Below are 25,151 nucleotides of genomic sequence, written 5' to 3'. Positions count from 1 at the left end.
TCAACGGAAAAAAACAGAGCATGTCACAATCTCCAAATGCCTGGATCTACCTCCAGGGGGTTCATAATTGAAGCACATGCAGAATGTGTGCAGCAGAATTTCCCCTCATGGAAATGAATTTACTCTAAAACAATATTGGGGATTTTCAAATTATTTTAATTAAATGAACAGCTGCAATCCTTTTGCATTGTCCTCTTTGCTGAATATCAATAGCTGAATGACAAGATGTCTAAAGAACAGATAACTATTTTCTACACACACTGTTTAAGTTCAGAGACAGCATCTTGAGTCAACACCAGGTATCACATAAGCTCCCTCCAATTGCTTTGTTAAAAGCCTTGAACCACTGCAACTAACCACCCAGGCATGGCCTTGAGAGTTACATTTATTTCCACTGTATTCTTTTCCTATAATTGTGTAAGCTGCATTGTTTATGTCAAAGCATGTCTGCTCTTTGATAAAAATCGCAGTTGAAGAACCACTAGCAAGTGTAAGAAATACTTACACAATGAAGAATCTTTCATTTCAGGGAAAGAAAGGAAAAAAAGATTCTTTACCACCACACTGGTTTTCTATAAAGTCTTTGCCCTGGTCATTGGACAGGTCCCAATCAATCAATGTTAAAAACACAACAGACTGCAATGGTATGTAGTTCACCATATTCCAATATGTGCAACATTGAATACATGAATTGTCCCTGTGTTACCTGTCCCGGCACTGTGCATCTGTCCGCCCTGGTACGTCATATCGGATCCTCCACCAATTTGGGACACCGTGCTTCTCTATTGCTTTCAATAATAACTGCAACAGAAACAAACACACCAGTAAACACACAACTCATCACTAGTAATGTTGAAAATGTTGAAGATGTTGAAAATCACTGAGAAACTTCTTTGATTTGCTGAAAAGTTAGTACTTTCTTTCAGAAACAATTTAATTGATCAAGACATTGTCAACTAAAAAGAGACCAACTTCTTCCTCTCTTTCAAGCTCTTCATCTCTCTACCATATTGATTTCTACACAGTTACCGGTATGTCAATTAAATAAAAATATGTAATGAATATAGAGCCACTGTTGAGCAAAAAAACCATATCAAATATCGACTAGAGTTCGCCAAAAGGCATGTGGGAGACTCCATGGTCAAGTGGCAGAAGGTTCTGTGGTCAGATTAGACCAAAGTGGATCTTTTTTTCAACAGTGGCTCTCTTCCATAAAGCTTTGATTTGTGAAGAACCCGGGCAACAGTTGTTGTATGCAGAGCTTTAAACTTCTTCAGAGTAGTCATAGGTGTCTTGGTGGCCTCTCTTACTAGTCTCCTTCTTGTACGGACACAGAGTTTGTGAGGGCAGCCTGCTCTGGGCAGATTTACACATGCGCCATATTCCTTCCATTTCTTGATGATGGATTTAACGGAATTCCAGGGGATGTTTAGTGCCTTGGACATTTTTTTGTATCCTTCCCCTGACTTACTTTTCAATAACCTTTTCTATGAGTTGCTCGGAGTGATCTTTTGTCTTCATGGTGTACCGGTAGCCAGGAATACTGATTACTGAATACTGACCAGTGAATGGAACTCTCAGACACAGGTGTCATTATACTACAATCACTTGAGACACCTGCACACTGATCCCCATTTCACTAATTGTGAGACTGCTAGCACCAATTGGCTGGACCTCTGTTGAATTAGGTCAGTCACTTTGAAGGGGGTGAATACTTTTGCAATCACTTATTTTACATTACATATTTTTATTTATATCAACATTACTGTGTAGAAATCTTTTTTCACTTTGACATTAAAGAGGGCTTTTATATTGACCATGATTGATTTATAAAAGCAATAAAAGGGTAACACATCCAAGAGGGCGAATACTTATGCAAGGCTGTTGATACAGATGAAGTGGCCATATTACTTGTCGTTCTCTTGGATACAAAGCCTGGTCAACTTGTGCACTCTAAATTTCTTCCCGTACCCTAATCTGGGGTTGTTATCCCAAGGGCTCTCTAACCTCAACCCATACCCTTACCCTAACCCTGGTTCAAGGGGAGATTTTCTAAAGCCACTCCAGTGTTTTCTTGGCGCTATAGGTTGTTGTCTTGTTGAAATGTAAACCTAAGCTCCAGCCTAAGATCCTGATCACTCTGGAAAAGGGTTTCACTCAGGATTGCTCTATATTTTGACGACTTCACCCCCTTCATTTGTGTCAGAGTAAGCCATTGATCTACTGATGTCCCATTATTTCTCTCAGGATTGCTTAATGTCTAGATTAAGCTATTTTACATCATCTGGAAGTGGTTGCAATATCCCTGGACCTAAGACTGCCTTTTATTGGTGAGCTGCTTTTGAGAAATTAAACTTGGTAACTATGAGTACATATTCCACGTGCTAGCATCTACTAATGGTTAAGATGGTTCCCTTAGATAGAGACAGCAAGTAAAGGTCATAGCTATATTAATAAGTCCTGTACAAATAAAAGATTGCTAAATTAAAACAAAGATTCAAGCACAAGCACAATTTAAGTAACTTCAGTTTTGAAGGGTAGCGCACATAAGAAAGAAAATATGAATGAATACCTCATCCTCTTCTTTACACCAGGTACCTTTCTTGATGGATGGATCAAGAACTTGAGTCCAACGATACATTACTTGGCCAGCGTCCCTCCCATCAATGAAATAGGACACTGCAAAAAAGGGCACAACACACATCAAGGCAAAGAAAAAAGGCTGTGAAACAAAACACATCAAGTAAAAATATGATCTAGAATTTTGAACAATAATTAAGAACAGCTCACAATTTAAACAAGCAATTTTATGTTGTGTACAACTTCTTACAATATGTTGAATATAACAACAGCAACAACAACAACACCGCTGGTAAACACTGCTCTTTAGCTCTCCCTTCTATCTTTTCAATGAGATTCTATGACCATGCTACCACATGACATCAGTAACAGAGTTTCCATAGAAAAAAAATATGTTTCAATGAAGTTGTTGGAAATGCAAATCATCTCCAAAAGATAAAGACCGACATAAGCTTTTGAAGGCATTTTACCACCTTCACAATTCAAAGACTTACATACTGTACATTTCAGAAAATATCAGTATCTGTGATACAGTGTCTTTTAAAAATCCATCAAAATTAGACCCAAAAGACCATTTGGTTCGGCCAGTATTTTCCAAAGTTTTTGTCAGAAAACTTACTCTGTGTGTATGGAATGAAGTTTCCAATTCGTTTCTTCTGCACCAAATCTCTGAGTTGAGCGTCCTCCTCTTTAGTCCAGGCTCTCCTCCTGAACTCTTTGTAGATATAGTTTTGATATGTCTGGAAGCACATGAACGCTGTTCTGTTGGTCTAAAAAAAAGGGATCGGCCAAGTTAGTTAGAACGATCCCTTACCAACAGTAGATACTTCTGACATTACAAGGATTTTTGTTATAGTGAATTAAAGATGTTTGTTCAGTCTGCCCCATGACATACCTCCATCTTCTCTGCAATCTTCTCCCAGTTGTAACCTTGGTACTCCTCCGCAATGCACTTGAGTTTCTCAATCTCTTCTGGCTTCCACGGGGACTTGTTAATAGAGGGATGCAAATAATTCTGCCAGAACGTTTGCAAGTCCTCTGCAAATCGCTTGCCTTCAAACTATATGTTAAGGATGGACAGCATGATTGATAAAAAGTTAACACAACATCCTTAAATATCCTAATAATATACTTATGTTCATATTCATTTGGAGTCAAACTATTCAAATACACTTATTACACTGAATTTAAAAATGTAATCTTCCATTTCTTAGTGGTTAACGGGTGAGTGTGTTGTAATGGATATACTGTGTGACGTTATTCTTGTGAGTGAAAAAGAAGTTCCAGTAAGTTTTGTGTAGCATACCATGTTCATTGGGATGCTCCCACTTATAACTCGATTAATCAATAAATCCTCTAAAGGTAATGTGTTCGTAACACTACAGCCAGGATCAGATTACTTACATCAATATTTGAAATTTTATCCCAGTCATGGTCATCATTAAGTTCTCCCATCAGGTCCTCTTCTTTCAATGCACTAAAAAGCCAAGAAAAAGAAATCACACAACTAAACAAAGAAACACTACTTATTCCTCCAAACATACTAGGCTTAGGTGGCATCATAACTGGGTATTTAGAAATTCAGAAGGTATGATTTTCAATACAGTAAAAAAAAAATGTAACTGAACAACTTCCAACTTTTCCAACTGAAGAATTATTTAGATGCAGAAAATAAATAGTTGGCTTGTGTTGACTACTTGGATGCAGGACTAAGATCTTCTATGATTCACTCTGATCTCACCCATGTTCTGATGTGGTTTTGCATTCACGTGTCTGTTAGTAGATTGGCTTACTACGTTTCCCATACAACCTAGGCGGTGATTACAACATTTTTTGCAACAGTCGAGTGGAGTTGAAATAACAATGGGTAATATATTTTACTCTTCAACAAGGAGATGTCTATCTTTCCCTAGCCCTCAATTTCCACACTGGTGGCCCTGTTTGTTCTGGGGCGAATATGGAGTTGAGGGTACATGATGGCTAACGCAGCTTCACTCAAATCAGGCCAGCAATATGACTAGATAGATAAGAAGCACGTATTAGCCAGATGATTTTATTCAACTGCCCACTGTGTGTCTGTATCCACTTCCGCAGTGAAAACACAGGCTACCGCCAGCAAGGTACGCTGCATCTATGGTAGAAGGGGGCTTATTCTATGAGCCCATAAGTATTTAGCCCCAGCAAGACTTCTCGAAGGAGGCAAATTGGATATGGAAGCTAGACAATGTCAGATATGCTACTAATTCTTTGTTGTTTTTACACAAATACCTTCACTACCGTATACCCTAGTGAAATGTAAGGAAGGTAAGACAGCATGAAAACAATACATAGCGCCTAAGCCTAAGCATCAGCTCTGCTTGACTAGAAGTGAAACTCAGTGGCTTGTGGTGCCACAGATTCAGATGTTAAGATATTTGGCGGACAGACACGTTTTTGAATGCCAATGTCATACTCCCTGAAGTCAAATAATAGAAACTCAAAACTGGTAACAATAACATTGCCTGTCTTTGAATCTATAAAGATTTTATAAAGTGTGTCATGGTGTATAATGTACAATTATGTGGCTTTTTGGAAGCTGGTTACTATGGTAAAAAACAATTGTGCATCTGTTCCGCAAATGTTGCAAGTCATGTCTAAATATTCAAAGTATTCTTTGGTTACAGTGGTAGCTTACTAGTAGTAGCACTAATATTTTTGATAACTTAAATGAGACCTCTACAAATATATTGTGATTTTCTGTCCAAATGCATACAGATGCTTTGTGCATAACTTACACAGAGGACATTGTAGGTAGAGCATACAGTGCCCTCCGCAATTATTGGCACCCTTAGTGAATCTGACCAAAACAGGCTATGAAAAAATATATCTATCTTCATGGTCTTTCCCTCAAAATATTCACAAAAATCTTACCTTTTCATTGACGTAAAATTCTTGAAAGAATAAATTTTTTTGACATTACATAAAATATTTTTCTCCAAAACATGGGTGCAACAATTATTGGCACCCCTAGAAAATCCTATAATTAAAATCTAACTGAAGTATATTAGCAGTAATTTTTTTTACATTTTTGAGTTCACCTGTTTGATTAGGAACTCTTAAGTGGTCAAACATGGTTTCCTGCTTCACAGAGGTATAAATATGAGGTGAAACAGGCCAAATACCCTTAGGGTGGCTTTACACGTCAACGCTCCCGGGTGAAACCGACAAAATATTTTATCAGATGTGTCTTTTGTTTAGACGGCGACAGCGTTTTTGGGGCTTAAAAACGCAAAAAAATGAACCCACCCTCCAGAGTGGAAATCTTAAAAACGCTCCACCGTCGCGTTCCCGTCTAAAGGGTTGAAAACGCAAAAGTGTGCTCTGAGCTGCTCACGCTGGCTATCCTCGCATACGCGTTGACATCATATCCATGTGCATACAGCCAAACAACAACAAACATGTCGGATTATTTCCATCAGTCGGAGATTCAAGCTACTTTGATATCTATCCAGGAGTCATTTCAGCAAATAAGCCGAGTAATCACAGATAAAACAGAACAGAGAAGGCGCATTAATTACACTAGGTCTCGAAGCTTGTCTGTTCTATCCCTTGTAGCCTACGTCGCTTTGGCCAAAGGCGTTTGCTAAATGACTAAATGTAAATGTACACGAACACTGCAAATATAAGTGAATGAATAAATAAATAAGCACCCAATCGCGTTAAAATAGCCATAGTGGAATAGAATGGACACATATACATCCTGCAGTAGGTACCTCCACGTCTGCACCGTTAAGTTCAATTTCACACACTTTTGCGTCACGGTCTGCATGCAGATTTCCACCCAAAGACTCTCGTCTAAACGCGAAATAAAAAGTGGGAACGCAACGCCACTTTTGCGGTTTGCGTTCAGATCGTTGTCGTGTAAAGCTAGCCTTAGTCATTCATCAAGATGGGAAAGACAAAAGAACTCAGTATCAAAGTGCGCCAAAAAGTTGTTGAGCTGCTGGAACCCGGATTTAGGGATATGAGAAAAATATCTAAACAGTTGGAAATACCCATTTCCACAATCAGGGCAATAGATAAGAAGTTAAAAGCGACAGGAGATGTAAGGAATCAGCCTGGAAGAGGACCTCTCTGTAAATTGACCCCACGCACCGTGAGGAGGATGGTTCGACTGGCAAAAGAATCTCCAAGGATCACAGCTGGATAATTGCAGAGGTTAGTTTAGTCCTAGGGTCGGAAAGTCTCCAGAACTACCATCAGACTGCACCTACATCACCACAAGTTGTTTTTGAGGGTTGTCAGAAAAAAGCCTCTGCTGTCAATCAACAACAAACTAAAGTGCCTACAGTTTGCCAAATGTAAGTCAGACTTTTATATTAGAGTTATATGGTCAGATGAGACCAAAATAAGGCTTCTTGGCAACAAACATCAAAGGTGGGTTTGGCATAGACAGAAAGATAGCCATACAGAAGCGCACCCCATACCCACTTTGAAGTATGGTGGCGGATCTCTGATGTTGGGGGGCTGTTTTTCTTCCGAAGGACCTCGACATCTTGCTAGGATACCTGGTATCATGGACATCCATCACATACCAGCAGATATTAAATGAAAACCTAACAGCCCCCTCTAGGAAGCTTAAAATGGGCCGTGGTTGGACCTCCCAGCAGGACAATAATCAGAAGCACACCTCAAAATCAACACAAAAATGGTTCACCGACAGCAGAATAAAGGCTTTACCATGGTCATCAAAGTCCCCAGACCTAAACCCCCATAGAAAATCTGTGGAAAGAGCTGAAACCTATTGTACCAGCGTTGACCTAGGAATCTGAAGGATCTAAAGAGATACTGTATGTAGCAATGGATCCGTGCCATGTGTTCACCAACCTCATCACGCATTATAGGAGAAGACTTGGAGCTGTTATCTTGGCAAAGGGAGGCTTCTCAAAACATTAAATTAAGGGGTGCCAATAATTATGGCACACCTGTTTAGGAGAATAATACTTATTTAATGTAAAATTAAAATGTTACTTTCAATAATTTTATTTCAATGAAAAGGTAAGATTTTTGAGAATATTTTGAGTGAAAGACCAAGAGGATAAAAAGCAGACAAATATTTTTTCATAGCCTGTTTTGGTCACATTCACTAAGGATGCCAATAATTGCGGAGGGCACTGTATATTGGACAAACAAAACAAACATGCAAAATAAAGTCAGATGAAGACACAGCCAGGCACAGTCAAACATACCATATGAACAAGTCATATCCTGAAAAACTACAGTTAAAAATGATTTCACAAATATCACTGTAATCAGCGAGACAAATACCTTATCTTTGCAATTTCCACATCTAGCTGTTGGATTTGCTTTTGTAGTATTTCTTTTTCCGTTTCTCCAACTTTCGTGATTTTGTCTCGGAAGTACTCCATTCTTTGAAAAAATGTTATGGAAATGAACAAGAAATAATAAAACAAATAAATGTACTGTACAGCATAAAATAAGAATCAGAAAGGTAGTTCATGGTGGTCTGTAACTCACTTTGACATTTTGGGCTGAAGAAGACGCTTCATTGTGTCCTGGACAATGGCACTGATTAATAAAGATTTCTGCCATCCCTCCCCTGAGCAGGCATATAAACATATCAGATTACAGAGCACTGAATCCATAGAAATGAGGAAGGTTGACTGAATAATGAAAACTTACATCTTTTGATTTTCTTCTCATCACAAGGCTGTGTCCCTGAAAGCATTTTCTCTCTAGTTTCTGGATTGGCAGGAGGTCCCTGTAGAAAAAATGATGTGTTATGGGTGCATTTATTTCACTGTTGCAGGTTGCTTTCATTTTCAAGAATGTCAATGTGACCGAAACACAAAAATACATCCTTCTGCCCGCCATCTCCAGAAGGTTACAGGTTACGCAAAGGTTCCAAAGTGAGGCTGCAGCAGCTAATCAATTTAATCGATTATAAAATAATTGGCAACTAACGTATTTAGTTAGTAGCATCACTGAGCACATTGTTGCATGCATTAACTAGGTCGTTAGACACACAAGGATCTTTCTAAATCTTTGGAGTAGCTAGACATGCTGTATTGAGAGACAAAACCCATCTAAACATGCTGGCTCATGACTTCACTTAGACGATTCAGTTGTCATAGACGCCGAGTGTAAACCTTATGATGAACCCATAAGATTATGTTATTCCTCACTTCAAAACAACATGTACAACAACGCAAAATTTGGTTGGACAGTCTGTTTTATTATACCCTTAACGGATGTGTCGCCAGTGTTTTGTGGGATCATTTCTGTTTTACAAATGTATTCAGTCGAGATGAGTTTTTTTATTACCATGTGTAAGTTTAAAAAGATACTCTTCCTATTTTGCATCATACATTTTGGTGTGTTCCTCTTTCTTATAAGTAACACAAGGAACATATCAGGACGATGGTGATTTCCAACCTTGTGACATACACGGCCTTTACATCTGCAAGAATGGTTAACCACACAAATAATGGAGACCACGGGATGTAGCATGCGACAGAGAAGGACAATAACAGAAAGGCTGAAGGAGCCATACAGTTAATTGTTTTGTGAAGCACCACTTGAGTCACCTTTTTTCTGAAGTCTTAATAGAAACCTGCCAAAACTAGTTTTTCTGATATAGGTCTGCATCCACGAGTATTTCACCACACATAGCTTTGGACTTTACGTGAGCCTTGTGTTGCTTGTTACTCTTCCCCAAGAGCTGTGAATAAAGGGATAGTCTCACACCTGAGGTGTCTGGAATTATTTACCATAATCATAACCCAGTGTAAATATAATCTGCCATCAAAAACCTTTACCAATTCACTTAAGTATTAGCAAAATTTGCTGTAGACAAAGCACCAGATTGCAGTAGACAAAGCACCAGATTTCTTTCATTTTGTCATAATTTTGTCCACAGATTATGCTAGCACCAAACTGCACTGCCCACATAAACACAACTGCAAGAGCATTTGTGCCTTGACCAGCTTGCACCCGTCAAAACAAAATCTGTCTCCTTCCCACACTCTGTCCCCTGGTTTACTGACGAGCTGCACCACTTAAAATCTAAGGGACGTCAGCTTGTGCGGCTCGCCAGGAGAACAGGTCTTACTGTTCATGCAAAGGCATAAAAAGAATACCAACATCATAACAAGAACACGCTCAACTCATATTACTCAGGAATAATCCTGTCTGGCTGTGATAACCCAAGGACACTTTTCTCCACCATCAACAAACTTACTTAAACCCATGGACAACCTCCTTACTCCTTCACCGTTGACAAATGCAATGAATTCTCATTTTCTTCAAAAATAAAATTGACACTATCCACAAACAGCTGGCTTCCCCCACCCCTCGTGGAACCAAACATGACACCCCACTGTGGACACATCACGGCTTCTCATCATTCAACAGGCATCTGACCTTTCCTCAGTCAGTGCGGTTACATGATGGCAAAACCCGATTTCGGTCAAAGCCAGACTTCTCTATCCATGGGGGGTTAACTGCGTTATCTCACGGTACATGGCAGTAACAAATCCAGATCTTGGCCGCGTCAGTTCAAATCAAATGTGGAATGTTTACAAGCGGGCATCTGCTACCGTTGATCATACAGTAAATAAGTTGTGAAATGAAACAAAAACACATCTCAGTTGTATTAGTATTGATTGATTCACATCGATATGAATGGATTACATGACTAACAAGTGGTGGAAAAGTAATATGAAAATATTTGTTCAGTGAATAAGTGCGTTCTGTCCAAAACAGTCGCAGTCAACGTTTCAGTTTCAACGTTTCAGTTTCGTTTCAGTATTTCAAAGTGAATGAGAGGGAGCACAAGAACAGTGAGCGTCTAGCAGCGATTATCATATTAAAGACATATATGATGCATGTATATATGTCTATGGGCAGGATCTCAAGCATGCGCAAAAGTTGTTGTTGTCCAGTTGTAATCTAGTTTCGAGAGTTACATGCGCGCGTTGTCCGATTTCCAGTGTAATCCGATCACTTATCTGAGGGTGTAAATCTGATTTCAGTCGGACACAGGAAATCTAGATTTGGGGAGTTACATAAATTGGATCTTCGATTGAAACCCGACTACGCTCGAAAACTGGACAAATGTAACCGCAATGATTGATAGCTGGTGTGAAGTCATCTACCAGTGCCTTGGACCCGTTCCCCTCCACCCTCGTCAAGGCCCGTCTCCCCGCAACTCATCACCAAAACTGTAAACTTCTCCCTGTCTTCTGGCTATGTCCCCTCCACCTTAAAGCTTGCAGCAGGTACCCCCATACTACAAAAAACCTGGACTTAACCCTTACTCCCCCAATAACTACAGGCCAATCTCCAACCTGCCCTTCCTGTCAAAAGTACTGGAGAGAGTTGTTGCCACTCAGATAAAATCCCACCTCAATTCCAATGACCTCTATGAGCCTTTTAAGGCTGGTTTCCGCTCAAAACACAGCACTGAGACTGCTCTGATCAAAGTCACAAATAATCTACAGTTATCATTAGACTCTGGTTGCATAAGCATCCTCATCCTTCTTGACCTCAGCGCTGCCTTTGATACCATTAACTATTCCACCCTCATCACACTCCTCAAATCCACCCTTGGTATAACTGACACTGCCCTCTCCTGGTCCCAGTCCAACCTCACCAACAGACATTAATTCATTTCAATCAACAACTGCAAATCGACCATAGTTCCTGTCACTCATGGCAGGGTTCAGTGCTTGGTCCCCTTCTCTTCATCCTCCACATGTTCCTACTTGGACAGATGGCAACCATGGCCCCCAGTTTCACTGTTACGCCGATGATACTCACCCCCCCTTAGCCTTATCTTCTTACCCACGATTCCTTAATTCTCACAAGATAATATTTTATATTTTTCAACTGCTTCTGCCGTAAAGACAATAAAAAAGCAAGTGATACTGGATCATCAGACGTGAACACTTACCAGAGCAGTGTCCTTGTCCTTAAAGTAGGGTTTCATAAAGTTTCCAATAAACAACCTTGAAGATGGTAGGGCTGGATCTGGAGTAGCAGAGCCATGTATCTGAGACTCCATCTCTCTCTGTAGAAACAAATAACAGTTACCAGGCACACATATTACAGTTAAGAAATGTACATTATTTTCAGACAAACAAATACTTAGAAGACTTTGGAGAGTTACCAGCCCCCATAACACTCTCACATTTATAACACACCAAAGGGGGTTACAGAGGTGAAATGGCTGGTTTCTGCAACTTTGAGAGGATACAATTCTCAAAATGACAATATGATGTGCAGACCTCATACCCTTGTTAAAGAATTTTAAGAAAAGACCCCACTCATGTCCTGTCTCTCTTCATAGTTCTATCTAAACAAAAAAGGCAAAAACCCCAAAATAATCTTAATTCTTTCTACTGTGATAAATCTCACAATCATTTCTTCACCTGTTGTTGTCGGTTACCCTTCAAAAGTTGTTCAAGTTCTGACAACTTCTCTTTCACCACTTCCTGATATACCAGGTTCATTTCCAAGCAAGTTTCTGTATCCAGAGGTATTTCCAGATCTTCCTCATCACTGTATTCATCACTCTTTAATTAAAAAAGGAGAAAAAAAGCAGTTAGTGTTTGTCTTGTATTTCTTCTCACTTCTAATAGCCACATTTCCACTGAACAACAGTTTGACAGTATTCAAAGGAGCAACTAACTGTGGACCTATCAGGCATAGGACCCTGGTTTGAGGGAAGAAAAAAAAAGTGTGTGTGTGTGTGTCAGTCACTTTTTTCAGGGCAGTTCTGTTTGCCATTTTTTGTTGTCCTTTTTGTCTCAAAAAACTAGACAAATGACTATAAAAAGCATACACAGCACATTATGAAGGAACGACGTGAGAACCCGTCAAAATGAGAGTTGCCATATTTTGTTCTACATGTAGATTTGTAGACCGTAGTGACGTGTGCTGTCGGAATCTACCAAATCCACGCGAAAGCAACTCAAAAGCGAGTCATGTCAAAGCTGAAAGCAAGCCGGTCGAGAAAACGCAGATCTAACTTCACCCTACGAGTTGCTTTCATGTGGATTCGGTTGTTTCTGACAGCACACGTCACTACGGTTGCATGCCCTTATAAGGAGCTGTTGGGGCGTCTATGTATGCAAATCCAGGTGAACGATAACGTGCGTTCAATTTAAGAAACCTCATTCGGGGGAGATTGGCCAAGAACACTTTGGCTGCGTCAGAACAAATTTTCAGGCGTTCATGAATCAGGCGGAGATCTTTTCTTACGTCGGTCTTCCGAAGTCCGTAAGAAAACATTTCAGAAAAAAATGAAAATGTTCGAGAATGAGGCCCATTGTTTTTGATTAATCAGATTATTAAAATGTATCTAAAAGGTTGCTTGTTACCTAGATTGGTAGCCTTTGTAATTTGCTAACTCTTGGTCAAAGTATGAGTTTTACACATTGTATACACTTTCACCTGCCACAGGGCCTTGTAGGTCAAACAAATATACCGGTCACTAATTGATATATACCAACATTTGGCAGGTGCTAATTTGCATCCCTGTGTATGACACGTTCCTGTACACAGCATTACACTGAAGTACTGTGTAGGTAACTACTGTACAGAGTAGGGGTGTGCATCGCTCCCTTATAAGCCAGTCCAGTGCATATATAGCCTTACCTTGAAGGTTTACGTGCAAATTTTTGGTGAGTCTCAACTCATGTAACGATAGTCAATGTAAAACACTTTCATGATTCACTAATTTGAATCATGCTCATATTTCAACACACGGTCCTACACTAAGTTGTATGCAAAGTAGGGCTGGGCAAGTTAACACGTTAATCTCGCGTTAATTCATCAATTATTTAACGCCGACAATTATTTTATTGCGTGTTAACGCGGGTTTTACTATTTTGCTCAAAGGCTTTTATTTTATAAAAGTCTGTAGCGAAACCGGAAACGGATAAACCATAGATATATGTCTCGTTGCGTTGCCGGCCATCAGAGTCGAACGTCCGCCAACTTGTCACAGTCAGCTCGCTCACCCATAATATTGAGTTGGTAGCGTACATGTACTTTTTAAATAACCATAGCTTGCTCAATTTTCAACCGTTTTTTTAAACGGTTTGGTTTGTTATAAACGTCAGAGATGTAGTTATAACACTGCACTATAATTATAACTATGGGTTTTCATATGAAAATAACATTAAACAGAACAGATAGGTGCAATAAATACACACATGCACAAGGTATTTATGTAATTTGTGTTAAATCAACATATAATCAATTTACTATTCTGTTTAGCATACAGAATGGCAACATGAGATATATGTATACTTTTATAATAGGAATATTACTAATATAATACAATAATTTGAATCGTTTAAACAAGTAATATTTCTGTAGTAGTAACAGCTACTATATAAAAACTGCACTGAAAGTGTCTTCTGGTTTCTCACTCTAACAGGGACATTTGGTACTGAATATACACTGGTTATGCTGCTCCCTGATGAAAGTAAAATGTTTCTGCTGTCACCTAATAAATTGCCTGTTTTAATGATATGATTGTGGCTCAGGATTTTGTGGCCAGTTTTTTTTCTTTTTCATAACGAACAGGATAACATTAATTTTAATTTAGTATTTGCTTTGATAACATTGTTTAAGTTGAGATTTACACTGAATATTTTATTTACCTACTGATGTTAAAAGTGTTTGCACAACACATGTTATGGCACTTTCGTTCATATGGCAGAACATTTAAAATAAAAGTGCACTGTACACTACTTTTTAATTCATTATCGGATTTCGCGTACAAATGCTATTAATCGTGATTAATCATGGAAATCATGCGATTAATCGCGATTAAAAATTGTAATCGTTGCCCAGCCCTAATGCAAAGATTTACACATTTGGTTTTATGCGTGTTAACAATGGAGAAAAAAACTGCCTTACAGTACAAATACTTCCAAGAGCCATTTCGGTGCTGCCCACATTATCTGTTGATACATAAAGACAGATCATTTGCATGCAATTGTTATGTAAAGGGTACAAACTATTTTATAAATGAAAGATCAGATGTTCTCTAAGCAGTGAAACGAAGTAAAACATTTAAACAGACAGTATTCACATAAAAAATAGGGAAAAAGAGAAATTTACCAGATTGAATATCCTCAGCACCCAGGCCAAGTGATTCCTCCAATTGTTTTATCTCTCTCTGAATTTTCTCATGCTTGGCATCAAGGCCTCTTTCATTCTGAAGACAAGAGCAGAGTGTTAATTAGATAAGCACTTTAACCATAGCTTGTTTAAATTTAATCTATACATTGTTCATCTTCTTTAGAAATGTCACTTAACTTTTGATATTTGCAAACCTATGTAATAGGGGTGTAGCGTATGTATATGGGTCCCAAACGGACACCTTAGAGAATTCACAGTTCAGTGAATGCAGGCGAAAGGAGAATATGCTGTAGCCTATGTGAAGATTGATGAACCTAATGCGGAAGCAAATTTTTTCAAAAATAGAGGAGTTTCCATTAAAATAAATACCATCTCCTTTTTTTCAAATAAGATTAAGGGAAAACTCCTACTTTGTAGTGCAAGGGAGGCCTTAATATTTTTTTTAAAATTGTGTTGCCATGGAAAATGCAGATTGTTCCATCAAGTGCCACACAGTACTTGTGTTCTGCATTACGCATTTTTACGACCCTGGCGGGTCTAGGCCACGCCCTGTATTATGTGCATTCCTGTTCTGTCTTCTCTGTTACAGGTGATTGGAGACAGGTGTTGAAGGTGATGGGAGACAGGTGTAGCTGATTGAATGGGCTACAAAAGACCTGATCAGCCGGCAGTCGAGAGCTTTTGGGTTACCTGCATTTGCGTATTGGATAGAGATTGGATTGTGGAGTTTGTTGTATTGGATTGGATTGTGGATTGACGTCGGCGTCGTTTGTTTTGCTTTAACCTTGTACTGACTTTACATTACATCTTTTGTTTCTATTTCACAACACTGACATTCACCACACGTTTTGTTTTTACTTATATATTTGTAAACCTTTAATAAATAACTAATACCAATATTATTATATAAATTCTGCGTGGCCTCCCCTTTGTGTTCGTGCCTTGAGCCGGTACGTTACAGCATTTGGTTACGCATTACGTTCAATCTTCACATTTTCAAATTCCATGTGTTTATTATTATACCAAATGTAGGACCAAATTAACTGGGTATTTAAGGGGAAGATAGTAACAAGCAAATTAAGAGTATTCTGTAGCCAGTAGTCCAACATGCTGGTAAGCCCCGTGGCAGCACTGTAGCCTCAGAGTTATTCTCCAGAACTAGTAACAGATTGCGTCTGTGGAATATGAACAAATCTAAAAAACGACCATGCCAATATCCTGAGCGACACCATTCCTATAAGGAACTAGTTAATAAAAAGTAATTCAACATAACAGTTTGTATACATCCAAAAGAAATTACCCTAGATCAGCCTACCCTAAAATATAACAATATAGCATTAAAATAACAGGGACTAAAGCTGAGTTATTAAGATACAGGATACAGATTAATCAAGTTTACCAAGATAGGGTCCTTTAAAAAAATATTGTATTTCAGCAAAGCACAGAAAGACAAAAATGCAGAAACCATCGCCCACTCCCAGTTCCGTCGTTGGTCTGGAAAGTGGTTCCATACTACACTTTTCTGCTATTCCGTGCTCTGTCAGACGCTAGCCTGCATTATGTTATTCATAGTGCTGTCAAAAGATTAAAGTATTTAAATCGCGATTAATCGCAAATTTGTATCTATTCCAAATGTCCCTTCAATTATTTTTTTCCATCATTTTTATTTTATTTAAATGCTCTTATCATGGAAAAGTAGATTGGCTTGCTTTATGCAATGTTTTATTTGATTGAAAAACAACATTGCCAAACAGGGTGGTACAAAATAAAATTATAAAAAGTGCACATTTCAGATAAACAAGGACTCAGCCTATAGTGCAGTTAAACCATGGCTTAATATTTTCTTTTTTTCAAGTTTGCTGTGAATATAGAAGTCAGGCCTCTTATTTCAAAAACAATGAACCGTAACAGTTAGGTTACCAATAAAAGGTAAGCCTACTACTTCTGTGCTTTCAGCCAGCTGCCTTGACATTTTCAGACAACAGTGAAGCACGCTCTTTTGTACAACACAACTTTTAAAAGGTAAACGTTCTATTCAGAAGCTTTTTATCATGCATTTCGCCGTATCGTGCTCACCATTCACTCAAACCGTAACGTTAGCTTACTACACAGTTTGCGAGCGGTAAAAAAATTGACGGTGTTAAAATGGGTTCGCGTTAACGCCGTTAATAACGCGTTAAACTGACAGCACTAGTTATTCATAACAGAATTTTCTCTGTCATAGAAAGGATTAGGTGCAGGACCTAAGCGTTTTTTGCAAAGCAGCTAAAGCCGAATGAACATTTAAAATACATTTACAGTATGAAGAAAAGCCAGCTGATTTTTTATGTTCAAAGAAAATCGGAAACAAATTTACAAAATTACTATTCTGAAGAATGGGAAACAGTAACATGTCTTATTTACACATTAACAGTTATTACCGGAAGAGGTCTGGGCAATTTCGACATGGCCAATAGGGAGTTTCTGTGTGCACGGAATGACTACATTGTAACCTCTGCCTTTCAGCATCAAACTCAGGGTAGGCCTAAAAATGTATTCTGATCTTACATCCAACACGTCATCACCACCTTCATCTTCATCATCATCATCCGAGTCAGCATCTGCCAGATAACAGAAAACACAAAATTGGGTTTACTGTTTGAATTCAATGGATGCAAGAAACCTTCTGGTCAACGGTATTCCATTCACAGACAACAGCATTGGCACCTTTTAAAACTCACCTGTGGAACTGCACGGTGACATGTCTGAATGCCCTTCTGCATCAAAATAACTTTCAAGGGCTGAAATTTGTTGTTGAATCTTATCCCTCTTTGTTATTAAGTCGAGTGATTCAGTAACACTGTTCACAACATCTGCAAAAAAAAATAAAAAAAATGCCAAATCAATCACCAGATCCACCAATCACAGATAAAACACTGACATTATTAACCTTATTTCAACTTTGAATATGGTTTGCAAGAGACCACTTCAGCTGTGTTAGCTAGCTAGCACCACCACCACCAAGCTTTATCAGAATTCTGCTAAGCTGTCAGATAGCTAGCGCTTGTTAAAGACAAATGTTTAAGGACCAAGATGTAATAAATGTACTGTACTAAATCATAAAATGATTCTTCAGAGTGCTAAAGTGCACACGTGTTACAGTAGACTACAGTAGATTATCAAATCAACTTCATATAGGCTACAAAATAGTTTTAGGTTTGTCACCTATGGAAGCCTTCTCAGTCATATTGTGTAAGTGCACCTAAACTTTCTCACCACCCCCTTTTATGCAGCAATAACAAATTGTCAGTTTCTATACCCATTGCTAAATGAAATACCGGTATGTTTTAAGGTTGTAATGTCGCTTGAGAAGGAGTACGAGGTGCTGTCACACACACATTGTTTTCCCCACCCACATACAGTGAAGTAGAATATCAGGGTAAGAGTCATGCCATCATGCAACCACAACTAAGTGTTTCACTGTTCACCCATGTGATGTGATGACCTTTCCACCCAGCTCCACAATCTTTCAATAGTACATACACTATCTGCCATTTACACATTTAAAACATGTTATTTGGAAAGAAATGGCTGTAGGAAATACCCGTAGCAGCCAGGACTTTGGGTACAGCCAGCTAAAAAGGGTACACTCATTATTAATAAGTTACCGGTTAGGGAGTTGTTCAAATTGACAACCCACTTATCTATCTGTGTATTAGGGATGGGAAGATTCACCGGTTCGCATCGAAGCACCGGCATAAAAGCTCACGATGCGATGGCCCGGATCAAAAAAGAGTGCACCGGATACAATGTGGGATGAATCCCGATGCACCGTTTCTAAAATGTTTGCATCGGTATAATCCTAATATAAGTCCAATCATCATATTTAGATAGATTCCTCCTCTCTAACTGTTTCTTACTGTAAGCGCGCTCTCATCTCCACTGCTCTCAATGGCCGATTCTCGTGAAGTCTACACTTTTTCTAAAATCTCTATCTGTCTGCAATACCGCTCTTGGCCTCTACGCAACTTTGGCGCTCTCACAGGCAAAGACCGTGCGGATAAAGGACTGATAATGGTTTATTTTCACCTGGAAGTCTCTAGAAATCTGGCACCTTATTGAACGAAATTAAAAAGAGTGAACTTGCCATTCACAGACACCAGATTGAACATGTTCACAGTATCGGCCATCAGGCAGTAATACAGTACGTTCAGTTCACGTTCAACAAAATTATGAACGAGTTCATGCACTTTCTTTTAATGAACGCGTTCAGACACAACACTGGCGCTTCATCCACGTTTCAAAGACCTGGCTTTCTTGGAAGCACCAAAGACATGATATTGATTAAGATAATAGCAGAGGCGGTGATGATGGAGGAAGAGGTAAGAATATACTCCATATAACGTAGCTAAGCTCTCTATTTGTTACTTGAATTTACCTGTCTTCCTTAAATAGGAAATGGAAATCTAGCAGCTAGTCTCCATTATACTGATTTTTGTCAGGCAAGTGACAGTGGCACACTGAATGATGGCCAGGCAGATGAAACAGAAGTTGACAGAAGCCCACTCAAAGAGGAAAATAGAGGTTTGTTCTGATAGGAAATGTGCCAAAAGTTATAAAACAATGCTTTCAGCCTTGGCAAAGAGCCACCTATCCATCCCAGCAACAAGTGTACCCTCTGAAAGAGTGTTCAGCACAACTGGTGACATAGTTACAGCCAGTGGCGGCTGGTGACATTTTTTTGAGGGGGGGCGCAGTTTGGCGGCGCGGTTTAAATAGCTCTCCACAGTGAGAAGAAAACAGGTTTTGAGTAGAATATTTGCAGTGATGGACAAGCTTCTTGATATTTGTAGTGAGCGAAGCTATCAGCTACTCTACAATACATTCAGCTTCACTACAAAGAAGCTACACCTCATAAAGAAGTAGCAAGCTAAGTTACAAAAACCTGTCAAAACTAGTTTGATAACTTAGTAGCTACTTTCAGTTAAACAAACTGCATGCCAAGTCAATGCAATTGTAGTGATCAACACAACTGTCAGTCAGATAAAAACGGTAAATTAAATTCAATCACCTGTACGTGTGTTCGTATGTTTGTGTTGGATTATGTTGACAGGAACTTTTCTTTGGCATTTTCCCAATTCGACTCCCTGAGCAGACAGCACGGACTTCCTTTATTTCTACTTTATTTTATTTTAACTTTCATCATCTCTAGCTGTATCTGAATATCCACAGCATTCTAGTTATCCGGTTGTCTAGAATGTGCATGCAAACTACCCATTTAAAATTAATTAATTCTAAATGTATGAGCAGCGTCTGTTGTACTTGAAATTACGATACCTAGCTTTTCACTAGTCTCCACTAAAGTGACGTACTGCTTAATTTGTCTGTTTGATGGATACAGGGAATGTATGAACATTAGAAAGGTCCAGGATACATTCTTTCGAGGACACTACTGCGCTACTTGATCAATAAAAGAGCTTAGCTACTGAAAAGTTACTTGGTTTTGTAAATATCAACGTTACTGCCAACCAAGCTACTAGTTCAGCTAGTAGCTTCGCTACAAGCATTACTCACTGAACAGCCCAGCTCCGGTCGAGGTACGTCCTCCCGCGGTCAGTGCTTAAATCCATACATTCTGGTCCCATGTCTTTTAGTCTCTTCTTATCGACATCTGATCGTCGTTTAAAAGGTGTTCCACGAATAGATACTAAGGAGTTTTCAGTCGCCATACTCTCAGATTCCAATTCTCTGCTAGCCTAGCTATGGTGCTCCAGTAGATATGTGATATTTAAATGAAAAGAGATGTGAGGGAATAACAAAAGGTCTCTGATTGGACAGTCCTGTCAGGATGATATATAAGAAGCCCTGTCATTGGCTGTGGGCGCAAGTGATGTGCGCCCCGGGCTCGAACTGTCATCTGCCAATGAGAAGCTGTCCTTGCTCAAATGTTCCTGCCCCTTTTTTTGGCTCCCATAGACTTCCACTTGGCCGGCGCCCACAGGGAGGAGTGGCTTCTCTCTCAATGATAACGAATGGCAATATATTATATTTGGTCACATTTAAGTGTTTTTTGACAGGGGCTTACGGTCTCCGGCACACATTTAACGCTTTAAAACGGTACATTTCTTATTAAATTATTTGATGTATAATGTTTTTTGACATTTAATTTTTTTTTTTTTCATCTCAAAAAATTGTAGGGTGGGCGGCGCCCCAGCGCCTTGTATTGACGCACCGCCACTGGTTACAGCACAGCGTAGTTTGCGTCATCCTGATCATGTGGATCAACTCATATTCCTAAAGAAAAACCTTATAATAGGACAAATTAGTTAAATTTAGTGTGTGAGGCAGTTGATCCACATGTTTAGGATGAAGCAACTGTGTTGTGACTGCCAGGTATAGTTTAAAAACATGTTCCATTCAGAGAACACTTACACACATACATGTTACCTTGTTGATGATTTGTTGTATGACAAATAAATGAATCGTTATGTACCATATTAAATTGCATAGAATTATATTATTTTGCATCGCATCTTGTTGAATCGCTGTGTGGCAAATCGCACTGCATCGCAATAGGGGTGAATCGTATCGTATCGCATTATAGCTGCTTTTATGTATCTTTAATGTATCGGATTGTTGGCAGTGATGAAGACAGGGCCGTAGCCACCATTGACGACACCGAGGTCATGTCCTCGGTAATTTTTTCCTTAAGTTTCGTTTCATTTTAATTTTCCCCCTTATACTTCAGCAAGTAAAAATGTTAACATAAAGCAGGAAAACCATAAAGCCCAACTGATCATGTTCTGCCTCTGCTTAGGCCAGCAGTAGGTAACTGTTGTCATGGACACGAATATAATTACTTATCATACTGTTATACACCACATGTAAGTCACCTAAGATGAATATCTACGAACTAGTGTTAGTTGTAATATAGGTTACGTTCGCGAGATAATATGAAAATTATTCTTTCATAATTCCGTATTGTAGGCCTAACAGTAACGCTTGTTAGCCAAATGTACGGCAATACTGCTGTAATCTGTAGACTACTTGCTCTGGTTCTCGATGTCATGATAACTTGTTCTGTTTTGTATAGGTTCTAAGTATTTTCCGTTTATTTTCCGAAGATATAACACGTAACGAGAATAGAACAGCAAAGATGCAACGTGGTGGCAAGAGGCTGAATCAGTCAAAGTTATAGTTTGCAAGAAAGACAGAGGATGATGACCAGGCAAGCAGAGGAAAGGTAAAAATTGGCAGTCGCAGTATGAACTAGAAAATGCATTTCCTGAAGGAAATACCAGTGCATGAAATGAAAGAAAGGAAGAAGAAAAGAAAGAAGAGTGAAAGAAGGAAAGAAGAAAGGAAAGAAGAGTGGAAGAAGGAAAGACAAAAGGAAAGAAGAGTGAAGAAAGGAGAGAAGAGTGGAAGAAGGAAAGAAGAAAGGAAAGAAGAGTGAAAGAAGGAAAGAAGAAAGGAAAGAAGAGTGGAAGAAGGAAAGAAGAAAAGAAAGAAGAGTGAAATAATGAAAGAAGAAAGGAAAGAAGAGTGAAGGAAGGAAAGAAGAGTGTAAGAAGGAAATAAGAAAAGAAAGAAGAGTGAAAGAAGGGAAGAAGAAAGGAAAGAAGAGTGTAAGAAGGAAAGAAGAGTGAAGAAAGGAAAGAAAAGTGGAAGAAGGAAAGAAAAGTGGATGAAGGAAAAAAGAAAGGCAAGAAGAGTGGAAGAAGGAAAGAAAAATGGAAGAAGAAAATAAGAAAGGAAAGAAGAGTGGAAGAAGGAAAGAAGAGTGAACAAGAGTGGCTCTGTTTGAAGAGATAAAGAGAGAGTGAAAATATTGAAAAAAGGAGATAAAAATGGAGTGAAGAAGAGAGATTGAGTGTGAGAGAAAGTTGACTGAGAGAGAAAGATGGAGAGTTGTAGAGAAAAAAAATAGAGAATGGATGGTGTCTTAATGTTCCTAGTTACAGTTAACTTGAGAGGGACAGAGAGAGAAGACGTTCTTTGGATTTGGCACAGGTGTCAGTAAAGCACAGGTGCAAGCCAGTTTAAAGACCCTATTATGATGTCATAATGGCCCAATGTAAGTCAATGGGAGAAATTTATATTCGTTTTATCTTTATCTGTAATTATCCATCAATAATATTGTTTGGATGGACAAGTAGTAATGTCACTATCTAAATATGGCATTAACATATTAGGTCAAATTATAGTAGCCTAATTATGACTCAGTAGTATAGTACTTAGACCTTTCATTTTAAAAATCCAACAGAGGATGAGACAGGAGAGAGAGATGAAGAGGTTGATACAGGAGGAGAGGAGAGAGAAAGAGCAGGAGAAGGAACCAGTGAAATGCATACAGAGTCAGCAAGCTCATTATCAGCCCATGACCCAGCTACATATAAAGGCCAGAGTCACTACTCTGATGAGGAAAAATTATTGGTGCAATGTACTCCATTGCTATATTGTTCTATTCTCACCAGAAGTCACAATTTAAAGGGTTATTTTTCTTCAGGGGGTGCATGCACCCAGACCCCCTATTGTTGCTAGGTTACTAACTCAGAGTGGAGTTAGTAAGTAAGTAGGTTTCATTTATAGAGCACATTTACACACAGCATACACTGACCAAAGTGCTGTGCGGTGTAAAATTAAAATAATAATAATAATTTAAAAAAAGTGAATATAATACAACAATACAAAAAGGGGAACATTCATTATCAGGGCACACCACATAGACATGAACAGGAGGTAAAAGGTCAAGGGGCAAGGAAGGCCAGGGAGTAGAGGTGAGTTTTTAGTCTAGATTTGAAGGCAGACATGGAGTGGGTGGGTCTAATGTCCAGGGGGAGCTGGTTCCACAGATGTGGAGCAGTGACGGCAAAGAGTCGTTACAAAAAAATATAGGGGAAACCCTTGACCTCGGTATTTAAAAAATCCTGGCTACTGCCCTGGATGAAGATGCACATCCCTACTGTGTATATGTTTGCCGGTTTCTGCATTGTGAGCAAGTGTCATCTGTGGGTATTTTATCTTATATTAGTCTATACTGGCTTTGACCACGACGTTTTGCAAATTAGGTGATTAGGTGAGCTTATTTGAGCTTTTGTAGTTGAGATATGAGATATGAAGCAGTTCCAGTTGAATACATTAGCAATTACAACAATTCTTTGCACTCATCCCGCAAGCTCTCTCATAGACTCGCACTCCAGCAGTAGTCAAACAGTGCACGTTCATGTGTTTTGGAGGAATGGCTTTGGAGGGGTCTAAAAGAATGTTTTTTCCCCCGCCTGTATGCTTTCGAAATCTAGGGTTGAGGGTTCAAATGCACATATTCCAGAAAATACTTTGTAAAAATGAAAAAACTGTCAAATAAAAATACCACAATATCTATGCTCAAAGCAAATTTAAACTTCAACGGTGTTAAAATCCTTCTACCACACAGCATCCCATGAGACCACAGGTGATCTCCCGACTCACCATTATGATTAACGTTATAGGACTCCGCAAGGCTGCTGTTAACCACCTCAAGTACATTCTTCTTTTCATCCCGTTGAGCAGTTAAAACATTTGGCTCCATATTACCTTAACACTAATGCTGTGAGGGACGAAAAGGAACAAATAATTCACACAGCAACAATGAACCTTTAGGTTTACATTAATTAACGTTAACGTGAGATCTGGCTTCACCTCGCCTCCAATTTAAATATTTCCAATTTTGAGAAGCAGGTGAAGTTGCACACCAGTTAGACCATAACCTCAGCTGTTTAAACAAGGGTCAATAACTTTCAAGCACAATTCAATTCAAGCACATATGCTATTGTTTCTACTGACTAAAGTTACTGGCAAGTTAAATCTGGTTAATGCAAGTTTCACCATTAGCATTACATTAACTTACCTGAGCACGTAGCTAAACACAGATGAGTAGCTAATGTTCACTTAGCTATCCTAAGTTGTTTGACCGGCAAGACCCAATTCATCAAATGTACATCTTTTCTTCATTCGATAGACTACCTACTTATCTGTCCACAGCTAGTGTATAGTTGTGCCGACGTGAGCAGGACGTAGCTGACAGCCATGAGTGGAACCAACCGGAAATTTCAGTATGACCATTCGTCATTTTGTCAAAATAAAAGTCCAAACATTGTCAGTGGTGTGCGAGATGGCAAATAGTATAGGGAGGGCCGTGAATAGAGTCGCCCCCTGGTGGTTTTGTTCCTAACGCTGAGCAAAATAAATGGGATGATCCTTTATATAGTATTTATAAGGCAGTCGACACCGTTTACTAAACGAAAAAGTAAAGGTCCAAGGTATGGAAGCTTTTCCACTAACTGTATATCTCGCTACACTTCGAAAAGTCAGTGGAATGGCTTCCATACTTTTAGATACACCTTTATTGATTTCATGAACCACAATGCAATATTAACTAGAAAATGCATTTCCTG

General features: G+C 39.0%; 1 protein-coding gene across 1 annotated transcript in view; it reads right to left on the bottom strand.

Moving 5' to 3' along the window:
* The window catches only part of snapc4 (small nuclear RNA activating complex, polypeptide 4), a 34,311-nt gene extending 9,590 nt beyond the window's left edge, over positions 1–24,721 (bottom strand). The window contains exons 1-16 of the mRNA XM_080839173.1: positions 24,605–24,721; positions 24,187–24,304; positions 17,457–17,588; positions 17,284–17,336; positions 14,716–14,812; positions 14,512–14,555; positions 12,012–12,155; positions 11,534–11,650; positions 8,263–8,341; positions 8,098–8,179; positions 7,888–7,989; positions 3,985–4,057; positions 3,476–3,640; positions 3,200–3,350; positions 2,573–2,679; positions 707–801 (exon numbers count right to left, since the gene is read on the bottom strand). Of these exons, the coding sequence (XP_080695299.1) occupies positions 707–801; positions 2,573–2,679; positions 3,200–3,350; positions 3,476–3,640; positions 3,985–4,057; positions 7,888–7,989; positions 8,098–8,179; positions 8,263–8,341; positions 11,534–11,650; positions 12,012–12,155; positions 14,512–14,555; positions 14,716–14,812; positions 17,284–17,336; positions 17,457–17,588; positions 24,187–24,286 (1,541 nt within the window). The 5' untranslated portion in view covers positions 24,287–24,304; positions 24,605–24,721. The remainder of the gene's footprint in view (positions 1–706; positions 802–2,572; positions 2,680–3,199; positions 3,351–3,475; positions 3,641–3,984; positions 4,058–7,887; positions 7,990–8,097; positions 8,180–8,262; positions 8,342–11,533; positions 11,651–12,011; positions 12,156–14,511; positions 14,556–14,715; positions 14,813–17,283; positions 17,337–17,456; positions 17,589–24,186; positions 24,305–24,604) is intronic.
* Positions 24,722–25,151: the final 430 nt, after the last annotated feature.

This window comes from Sprattus sprattus, assembly GCF_963457725.1.
Source record: "Sprattus sprattus genome assembly, chromosome: 5".
Taxonomy (NCBI): Eukaryota; Metazoa; Chordata; class Actinopteri; order Clupeiformes; family Clupeidae; genus Sprattus; species Sprattus sprattus.
Note: the sequence above shows the minus strand (reverse complement) of the source record. Positions and strands in the feature narration are given on the sequence as shown.